At 38.7% G+C, this 10,614-nt stretch overlaps 1 protein-coding gene across 1 annotated transcript in view; it reads right to left on the bottom strand.

Annotated features, from left to right (window-relative positions):
- LOC103151427 (testicular acid phosphatase homolog) overlaps positions 1 to 8,288 on the bottom strand; it is a 16,747-nt gene extending 8,459 nt beyond the window's left edge. Inside the window, exons 1-5 of the mRNA XM_007571475.2 lie at positions 8,172 to 8,288; positions 6,725 to 6,895; positions 6,522 to 6,645; positions 3,897 to 3,992; positions 1,767 to 1,853 (exon numbers count right to left, since the gene is read on the bottom strand). Of these exons, the coding sequence (XP_007571537.1) occupies positions 1,767 to 1,853; positions 3,897 to 3,992; positions 6,522 to 6,605 (267 nt within the window). The 5' untranslated portion in view covers positions 6,606 to 6,645; positions 6,725 to 6,895; positions 8,172 to 8,288. The remainder of the gene's footprint in view (positions 1 to 1,766; positions 1,854 to 3,896; positions 3,993 to 6,521; positions 6,646 to 6,724; positions 6,896 to 8,171) is intronic.
- Positions 8,289 to 10,614: the final 2,326 nt, after the last annotated feature.

Genomic DNA, 10,614 nt, shown 5'->3' with positions numbered 1-10,614 from the left:
ACATAAAGCTGGAGGAAACACAGAGGAAACATGGAGAAAACACAGAGGAAACATGGAGGAAACACAGAGGAAACATGGAGAAAACACAGAGGAAACATGGAGGAAACACGGAGGGAACACGACGTTAAAGAGCGGCACATGTGACGGAATACGACGGCGTATTAGTACTGTCGTATTTCTATCTGTAGATTGAAAAAAAAGTAAATTTTCCCCAAAAACCTCAGAAATTTTTCGATTAATTTCAGAAAAAAACAAAGATATTTTATCTCCAAATCTTGAAAATTTGCACAAAAAAAATAAACAAACAACAAAATCTGAAATTTGACAATTTCCTAGAAAATAACGTTGAAATTTCTGATTTCGAAAAGTCAAAGATTTGCATGAAAATTTTGAGATTAATCTCAGAAACTTTCTGGAAAAAACTTGGACATTTCTGAGCTTCAAAAGTCAAAAATCTTTTAGAAAAGAACTCAGAAATTTGTAGATAAATTTGAGAAATTTTCTAGAATTTTTTTAGCTCCGAAAGTTAAAAAAATGCAACAAAAAACCTCAGAAATATCAAGATTCATTTCCTAGAAAATAGCTCAGAAATTTCTGATCCTGAAAAGTAAAAAAAATTCTAGAAAAAAACTAGAAAATTTGAGATTGATCTCAGAAAGTGTCTTGAACCTTTCTTGTGTCTTGAAAATTTCTAAAGTCAAAAATTCTGAAGGTACAGTAGAAAATATCTAAGATTCATCAGTTTTTTTCTCACAAGTTTTCAACTTTTTGGATTCAGAAATTTTCTTGTTTTCACTAGAAAATGTCTGAGTTTAATTTTAAAAATTCTAAATTCACTGCTCCATTTTTTTCCAACTACAGATTCCCTAACACGCCGTCGTAGGAATCAGACACATTCTGGGGTTTTACATGATTTGGAAAAGGAAGAACCGTTTTTTATAGCACATTACACCACAACTACAAGTTTTAAAAACATCACTTTGATAATATTTCTGTCATTGTCCAATAAAAACATGAACTTCAAGGCACAATCTCTGCGCTGCTTTATGTGGGTCAGCTGAACCATCAAGTGAAGGGAAGGATTTGAAAAAATGCGGGAAGGAGGAAGGTGGGAGATCCGGCTGGCTGTGATCTCCTCTGACACCAGCCTTTGCTCGTCTCCATCCCTCTGTCACTCTGTGTCAGGTTTTTGTACACAGTAAATCCCTCTGATAAGCTCAGATGCTTCTGTGACGCCAAAAATCCTCCTTTTCCCCTGTTTTATGAAATTAAAGCAGACGTGGCAGCACAGGGGGAATGTTTGGTACAAGCTGACAGCGACTCGGATGCAAATTACCAACGACAGGTACCGAGAAGAGCTGGTATTTTCATATTAATTACATGTTACCAGGAGAAGGAGGCTGGGAGGAAGGAGAGAGTTTGGAGACAATAAGAGGGAGTGGGAGCAGAAATCATGCCCTGATGATGACAGTCTGCTGAGCCTGCAGCCCCTCTCAGCCCGACATGCTGCCAAGTGTATACAGTACAAACCGTGGCGCCCTGGGCTGCCTTATCCCCCCCATTCAGCACATAACAAGGCCACGGCAGCGATACGACCACAATGTGTCATCCTCACTAAATTACTGCATGCAGCGCAGGCGGCAAAGACACGCATAACTTGACGCATGTTGCAGCAGCGGCAGCGTCGTACATGGGAATCCAGATATTAGAGCGGAGCTTTAAAAAAACAAGCTGCGATTTTCAGATGGATGTGAGGAATCACACACCTCTTTGCTGTTGTATTCCTCACTGAGGAAGTTTCCATAGCGCCTGCGTAGAAATCCGCCCAGCTCAAACTGCTGCTTCATGCCGAGCTGCAAGGGAAGCAAACAGGAGGTTCATGTGGAAAACCTGCACCCTGAACGTCTCTTCAGGATTTTGTACTTTTTACTTTTACTTCAGTCATTTTATTATGAAGTGTCTCTACTTTTACTTGAGTTAAATTTCTGGATTTTCTACCTACTGAATGAAAAACAAGTTTTAACCAAAGATCCAGGAAACAGACACAAACCTGCAGTTTTTATTGAAAGAAACTGATTTGGAAAACAATTTCTTTTGCCTGATTTTGTCTTTTAAATTTCCACCTAACTTTATATTTTGGTCTGTGTCATGATGTAATTTTTAAATATTAATGATTGATCATTTGATCAGTTACTTGGGTAGACATTTTAACCAAATACTTTTTGTCTCTTACTTTAGTCATTTCTTGGACGTCTATTTGTTACTATAGCTTCTCTTATTTGAGTATTTGGATATTTTCTCTGCTCCACAAACCTCTGAAAACCAACTGGACTTAAATGTGTGTTTCTGCAGGACTTACTGGTGTGTGAATGACCTTTGACCCCGAGGCCCTGATTTTTCAATCTGCCATCATAAATCCCTTCATTAGCAAACAGAGTGTGTGATTTAATCTGAATTTAAATGCTGCTGGTCTAAGAAAACATAAAACCAACATATGGTTCCCACTTCTATGCATTTATTTGTCAACAATCTAAAAACTGTCATCTTTCTTCCCCCTTATTGTGTTTTTGTCATAATAAAAATATTAAATTTGTGGCTTAGGGAGTATAAATCCTCCAAACCCCAGGAAATTATTTTATTATATTAGTTTGTTTGAAACAGTATGAAGTTATAATCTGCAGTAAGTTTCCATTAATTCTGTTCCTGTTAATCTGTAAACCGGTCTGTAATTTGTTGTCATTTAACTTTATATGGTCGGATTTAAACGTTAGCAGCTGTGTCACATTGAACTACTGAACATTAAACAAAGCATTTAAAAATAGAAAAAGACATGAAAACACAATACATGTTTCAGAAAGCATGCGCGAACAATAGCAGGTTTGTTAATGTTTAATCGTTCGTCTCTATGCTGGTGCAGAACTGCTCAGCTGAATTTCATCAACCTGACAGTGAAGTGGAGCGAAAAGTCAAAGAGAAAAACCTGAGAAATGTATCAGTAAAATGACATTTTTAAGTGGCGACTCTGATCTTTGTGAACAGAGACAACCAGCTTTGCCTCCCAGCTGATTAAGAAATGAAATATTTGTTGATTTCTGTTTAAATATTTTGTTTTTGTGTTACTTAAAGTTCATCAACCATCTTTCTCTGTTAAATAGTAGTTTGATAATCTCAACTTTGACCTTAAGTTAAGGTAAAAGTTAAAAATCTAATGTTTTGAAAAGCACAAAAAGACGTCGCAGTTTCTAATAAGACACCAGAGAAAGTGAAAGAGTGACAGTCAGTTTTCTAAAATGTTTTAAGCTGAAAGACTTTTCACTCTCAAAAAAAGACAAATCCGTCTGTTTGGTGATGTTTCCTGCTTAAAGGGGCAGATATTATGTATTTTCCAGGCACTTAGTGCTGTTTTACTTTCAGTTATTAAAAAAATGCTGCATATATCAAACTTAGAAGAAAATTAGCTTTGAAATTTGATGTCTTGAAAATGGCCTCTGTCTCTTTAAGAAGGTTGCGCTCTTTCCGACACTCTCCCTTCAGAAATCATCACTACAATGTTTCTCCATTATGCTGTTAATAACTGTAACTAGGAGCGTTGAACTGAGACATAGTTTGTATGAACCAGATGTTTGCTGGTTGCTGCTGGCTAGTCTGAAGGAGCAGAGCGGGGAAGGCATGGAGCTCTGTGAGGCAACTAACATGATAAACATTTAACAAGTTATTGTCATTTATAATTAAATTGGGAGAATTTAATTAATTTAATGTTGGCTCACTTCTGGAATATTTACTGAATGCTTTCTGCTCGAGGTTTCATTCTGTGAGATCCTTTCTGTGGTTTGTTCCAGTTTTAGCCTTCATGCTCCTAAACACTGGAAGTTTTGTCAGAAAGAAACAACATGTACCTCGGTGAGCTGTCCGAAGCCCTGAGCCCAGACTTCCTCCCCATGTGGATCCCTGGGGTATGACTCAATAGGCGATCGATCGCCGTGTCGGAACACCTTAAAAGTCAGAACAGATTATATTGCATGAATTCAGGCGCAGTGCTGCTGCTGCTGCGCTCATCACGCCCTCTAGCTAAAGGAGAAACTCTGCCTGAGACAGAAAGTGGTGATTAGAAACAGATCAGGCCGGATTTGAGGCGCAGGCAGACGAGTCATAGTGTTATTAACCTGCACACTGTAAAACATCAGAAGGTGGTTTAACTTGAAAATGAAAGTCCACCTGCTGGCTGGAAAATGAAATTTAAGTCAACAAGAAAATAGTTTTGGTTTTAACTCAGAAATTAAAGTTCATGAAGTTGATTTAACAACAAGAGACAAGTTGTCTAAACTTTGTTTTTAAGTTCATTAATCTTGACTTGTGAGTTTTAACTTAATGCTGCAATTTAAACCAAATTAAATCACAATATGCAATAAAATCTGCACTGATTTCTCTGTTATTTTACTCACAATATGAAGTTAAAATAACAACTTATTTTACTGTAGAATAATTTAAATTCTTGTTTCAAATCACATGAACCAAATTTCTGATCTGATGATGAATTTTATGAAACATCTGAATGAATTCAGCTCAGAAACATTTAGTGTGAACAGAACAAGAATCAGATCAACGTAACACACTTCCATCTCAGGAGACAGAAACACGCCGCTAAGCATTCTGGGAAATAGTTCCCACTTCTGTCTTTTTCTTCTTTCAGTTTTTTAAGTGTTAACCTAAAAACTCTGTTTATTCAACTCTTAATAAAAAGTTAATACAACTTACGGCTGTAAGTTTATCTTTCACAAACTCAAAGCTTTAGGTTAAAAATCTAAAACTCACTAAATTTATTTGACTTAAAGAGCAGAAGATAGTAGCTAAATGCAGCTCAAATGTTTTACAGTGCAGAATCACCTTTGTGAGGAGCGATTTAACCCAGAGTTACATTTCACTGGATTATGAAAACATTTGATTCGCTCCTGTTCACACCAAACACACATTAACTTGTTTTTTTTTTAAGTGTCTATAGACCTCAAACAAACAGAACCTGTAGGATTGACACTGCAAAAACACCAAATCTTAAGTATTTTCAGTTTTCTTTTGAGTCGAAATATGTTAGTACACTTGATTTAAGACAAAACTAACCTTTCAGCTGGGTAAAGAGGCTTGTTTTAAGTAAATAATTCCTTGATATTTATCAAAAAGTTCCAGTTCCATTGGCGCCGTTACCTAGCAACCCCAGGCAAGCCCATTCTGTCGCCTAGCAACCCAGTTCTAGTTCCACTGGCAGATTATTTCACTTATAAAATGGGGAAATTCTCTTGTTTTAAGTAAATTTATCTGCCAGTGGAACTAGTAGTTCTTTATTAATATAAAGGAACTGTTGGGTTAAAACAAGCTCCTTTATCTTGCTGAAGGTTATCTGTAGGTTAACTCAGTCTTATTTTAAGTATAATAAGATATTTGCACTAGAAACAAAACTAAAAATATTTGGTAAGTCTTGATGTTTTTGCAGAAAATAAAAATTTGCTCATTTAAGAGCCAAAAGAATACAATTTTAAACGTCACAACCAAATGTAAAAAAAAAAAAAAAAAAGCTGTACTAAGTAATTACGTATGAGTTAAATATTGTAAGGTCATGTATGACCTCACAGGTTCTGGAGTGAATTTATTAAAGAAATGGATGATTTACAGTGAAACCTTGAATGCTGTCGTCCTCTCAGTGGCTTCTGCAGCCGTCACACCCTTCCTGCTTTTGTCAGTTCACCTTCGTGTTCTTGAGAGCATGTCCTACATGGCTTTGCTTTTACTGGGGAAGTGGTGGAGAAGTGGGACGCAGGTATTTTATTTACTGGACATGCTTTTCATGTCCATGCGCTTGTTTCTCAGCTGGTGTCTTACAGCCTAACCTCTCCTGGAGTTTATCGGCATACATACGGCCAGCGCCGCTCGCTCCGACTGTTTCTGCACACCTGGAGTGTTATCTCTCATCTCTTGGAAAATATTTTGTTAATTCTGTTATTAATTTAAATTATGCTGTATAAAACAATCTAAAATATGTAGCTTACGGGAAGATAAGAACTTATTTTTCAGATAATTTGGGGGATTTGATTATTCTAAGAGCAACATAATTTTATGAATTAAAATAAAAAACATTATTTTAAAATCTGTCTACTGCTTGAAAAGGATACATGACTTTTTTGTGTGTAGCGTCTCCTTAAGTAATTCAACTGTGTGCTGGAGTGTTACATAAAGAGGTTTATGAACAAAGCCGCAGTGTCTGGGAGAGATATGCTTGCCGCTGTCTGAGGCGAGGCTCACAGTAATCCTTTGTGATAAAAGTGTAAATAAAATAATACTCACTGGGCAGAAAACGGCAGCGTAATCAGCAACAATGCAAATCAAAGCAGGCTGTCAGATTATGTTAAAATCATGGCGTTCAACAAACAAATGCTATCAGAAGCACTATGCAAACATCTTGTGTGTGATGTATTACTGGAGAAAAAAAGAAAACGTATGTCATGGCTGAGGATTTCAATGGTTTCACTTACAGCAACAACAAACTTGAGCTGCTGGGACTCGGTCAAGCAGATGCAGCAGAGGAGGCAGAAACATCCCAACGTCGTCCACATCATGTTGACTCACAAAACGCTGCTTCCTCTGAAAAATCCCCGCCTGAATTTAAGAGGAAAAGTTGCAGAGTCATAATGGGAGTAATCCCCAAATAACGATTTAAATTCCCATCGGTGTTTACCTTACGCACACATGTTGCTGTTTTAGTCAAATTCTTGACCAAACGGTTTCGGTGCATCCCACATCTTCTGCATCAGGACTGCAGACTTCGGTTAAGCTCTTGTTTTGCTGAAGTTAAGCAGAACTTTTATAGTCCTCCTACCTGACCTCATCTTTCTGTCCCTCCTTCACACTGTAAAACATTTCAGCCGCATTCAGTTGTTTCTACTATCTTCTACTCTTTAAGTCAAATAAATTGAGCAAGTTTTAGATTGTGAACCTAAATGTGAGTTTGTGAAAGTTAAACTTACAGCAGTAAGTTGTGTTAATTTTTTATTAAGAGTTGAATAAACAGCGTTTTTAGGTTAGCACTTAAAAAACTGAAAGAAGAAACAGACAGAAGTGGGAACTATTTCCCAGAATGCTTAGCGGCGTGTTTTTGTACCCTGAGATGGAAGTGTGTTACGTTGATCTGACTCTTGTTCTGTTCACACTAAATGTTTCTGAGCTGAATTCATTGGGATGTTTCATAAAATTCATCATCAGATCAGAAATTTGGTTCATGTGGTTTGAAACAAGAAATTAAATTATTCTAAAGTAAAATAAGTATTTATTTAAACGTGATTTTGTGGGTAAAATAACAGGAAAATCAGGGCAGATTTTATTGCATATCGTGACATTGTTTAGACAACTTATCTCTTGTTAAATCAACTTCATGGACTTTAATTTATGAGCATTTTCCAGGCACCAGGTTGGCTTTCATTTTCAAGTTAAACCAACTTCTAATGTTTTACAGTGTGGGTCCTCTGTCTCCATGACCTAAAACGCAGCTTTGAGAGGTTTAAGTCAGAGTTGGATCTTCAGGGAGAGTTTAGTCTGTAAAGGCAAAGTCACATGTTGTCAATCTGTGTTTACACCTCTGTGACAAAGAAATGAGCAAAATGCTGATGTTTGCACCTGACTTCACCAATTGTGTTCTGGTGAGTAGAAACACACATGTAGGCCTGGCCACAAACACTCATTAAAGCCGACTGTCATCTGCTGCGGCTTCGCCCAAAATGACAGGGCCGCTGGTGTTTTCCCTTACTTAGCACGCCTTTAAGTATGTGTTGGTATCAAAGCAGCTTTGTGGGATATAGAATGGGATTACTGCGTGTGAGCTGTGTTGATGTCATGTTTTAAATGTGTAAGGCAGGAAGGACCAAGTCACTTAGAAAATATGGCTCAATAGACGGCTTGTGGGCTAATTATAGGAATGATTTTATTTTTTTAAAAACTTGAAAATGAAAGAAAATAAGAGCTAGCTAGCTTCTATGATGGTGGATCTTTCACAGCTTGGCTTTATCAGAAACTATTTGTGGAGCTTCACTTGGGCAGAAGGAGTTTATATTAGAAAAAAACAACCTTCAGTCAGAACTTAATAAGAATATTAGCAGATACCCTGATAGCTCAATGCTAACTCGACTTACCTGCAACGACACAAGAAGTTAGCTTGCATTTTCTAGGCACATACAGGCCATTTTATAGCATAATCATGTAGTTATAATTATTTTAACAATATTATATTTGTGAAGTTTGTTCAAATGTATTTATTCTTTGTATTTATTTCATTTAGTAATCAAGTCGTTTCTCCAGATATTTATTGCGATACGCTGCTTTTTACGGTAGGTGGTTACCATAGCAACCAGTAACTGAGAGCTCCGCCCCCTTTTTCTGCTGCCGTTCTCTATGGTGCGTGTTAGAATCAGCTCTGTATTTTCATACAAATATTATATTTTTACATATAAATTAGACAAATTTAATAATACACAGTGTTTCAAGAGTAATTTTGCTAAGTTTTGCATACGTTTTTAACTGTTATCATTATTAATGTAGTCCGATTTAGCTGTGTTTAATGTTAGAAATGGTAGCCGCTGCTAACTGCTGCTGCTAACTGCCCATTGGGAGATATTGCTTTGTAGGGTTATTTTTACTCCTACTCTTTCCGACACTTGAGCACCTCATCATAACAGTACTTCTCATTATGCCGTTTTCAACCGTTATGTGAAGTAATTCATATGATAAGCAAATCCGTTCCACCAGGTGTTTGCTGGCTGCTACATAATACAATATGACTTTATTACCAAATAATGCAATTTTTCATCCCAATTCTCTCTTTTGATTAAAATAGGTCATATTTTCTAATAATTTAATTTACTCAGCTCTTATGATGGGTTTCCTGTCCACAGCTGAACTGCTGGACGGTTCCTTTGGTCTTATTCTCGTCAGAAACGTTTTCCATTTCTTGCTTGCTAAGCTAGCTTGATTAGCAAAGCAGCTTGATGAATTTGACTGGCAGACAATCTGAAAATGTACGGCCCCCACTTTGAGAAACAGTATTTTAAACTACTAAACCATGGTGTACTCATCTGTTGGTTTCTTGAACACAACTGTGACTTTACTGCAGTCCACTGCCTCTACATCTGTGTACAACACCTTGGGGTCTGCTGGAAACGGAGATTTGCATCATAGATGTGTACTGTTTGTTTCATTACGGCCCAGAATTTGTTAGGAATGTGTCTGACACCTAGTTGAGTCTTTGTTGCGATGAATTAAAGCAGATCTGAAAGTGAAGGTGGGTCCAAACAGGGAACAGCCAAGTTGTGTTTCATTTTAATGTGGGTCTTTACTGTACAGCTCTCACTATGTCCATCTGCTTGACTATTTTTCTCTTTGTCGCAGCAGTGCACAGTAATCCCCTCGCTGGCAAGTACACACACAAAAACATGGAGGGTGACACTGGTTGGTCTTGCAAAGCCAAACACTGGTACCACTAGGTCAGTGAGTCCACCTGCACCATCCAGGAGGCGACATCCAGGTTCACACAAACACCGGCCACAGATCGCCATATGGTACATGAAGACACACACCCCATATCATAGCTTAGATGTAAAAGAAAAAAATATATATCTTCATACACACAAGTTCACTGAAGGGTCACAGAACGAGTATGTTCCCTTTTCCAGAGAACAAACTCAACCCAAAATCACATCCGTCTTTCTCCTTCCTGTCCCTCAAGCAGCTGTTGAGGGACAGCTGCTTGAGGGACAGCTCAAGCAGCTGTCCCTCAAGCAGCTGTCCCTCAAGTTTTTGATCATGGATAAAATAATTGTAGTCATTTCAAGACGGTTGTCATGGCGACCCAGAGGTTGATGCATGTTGACGGAGAGACTGCAAAGCGGGAGATAAGATGTGGGCAGAGGTGTGTGTGTGTGTGTGTGTGTGCGTGCGTGTGTGTGTGTGTGTTTCAAAGTCGACACGCGTCCCTCCGTCCTGCATGTGACGGGCCCAAAAAGACTGCGGCCCGGGATCAGACGTGAACGGTTCTGAGTGCCGAGGAGAGAGGTAGAGGAGTGGAGGAGGGGGGGAGGAGCGAGCTGTGGGGGGTGCTATTTTAGTCTGGGTGTTGTCATGGAAACTGCAGCCTCACTACAAATGGAGACATCCAGAAACGCGTGGATCGCCGAACAAATGATGTGCGTAAAGGCTCGGCGTGAAGCTACGCCACGGCCGTGCGACAATGTGCCGTCTCAGTCGAAACCCCCCCTCCCCCACACACACACACACACACACACACACACACACACACACACACACACACACACACACACACACACACACAAACAGCCCTCCAAGCATGACAACTGTGGCGTCTTCTTCATCGCAGGGACAGAATATCAATGCGAGGGCGCCTTTTATGTGGGGGCAGAGCAAGAAGAAGAAGAAGAAGTGGCGCCCATTGGAAGCTGTCTTGCTTCCCTCCATCTTTTCTCTTCCTCCATCCACCTTCACCTCTGTTTCTCTACCATCCTTCCTCTCTCCTGCTATCTCCCCCTCTCCAGCGCTCTGAAGGACAGAGGTATTCCCACATTT

The sequence above is a fragment of the Poecilia formosa genome, unplaced genomic scaffold (assembly GCF_000485575.1).
Source record: "Poecilia formosa unplaced genomic scaffold, Poecilia_formosa-5.1.2 Scaffold281, whole genome shotgun sequence".
Taxonomy (NCBI): Eukaryota; Metazoa; Chordata; class Actinopteri; order Cyprinodontiformes; family Poeciliidae; genus Poecilia; species Poecilia formosa.
The sequence above is the reverse complement of the archived record's forward strand: the minus strand, read 5'-3'. Positions and strand labels throughout refer to the sequence as shown.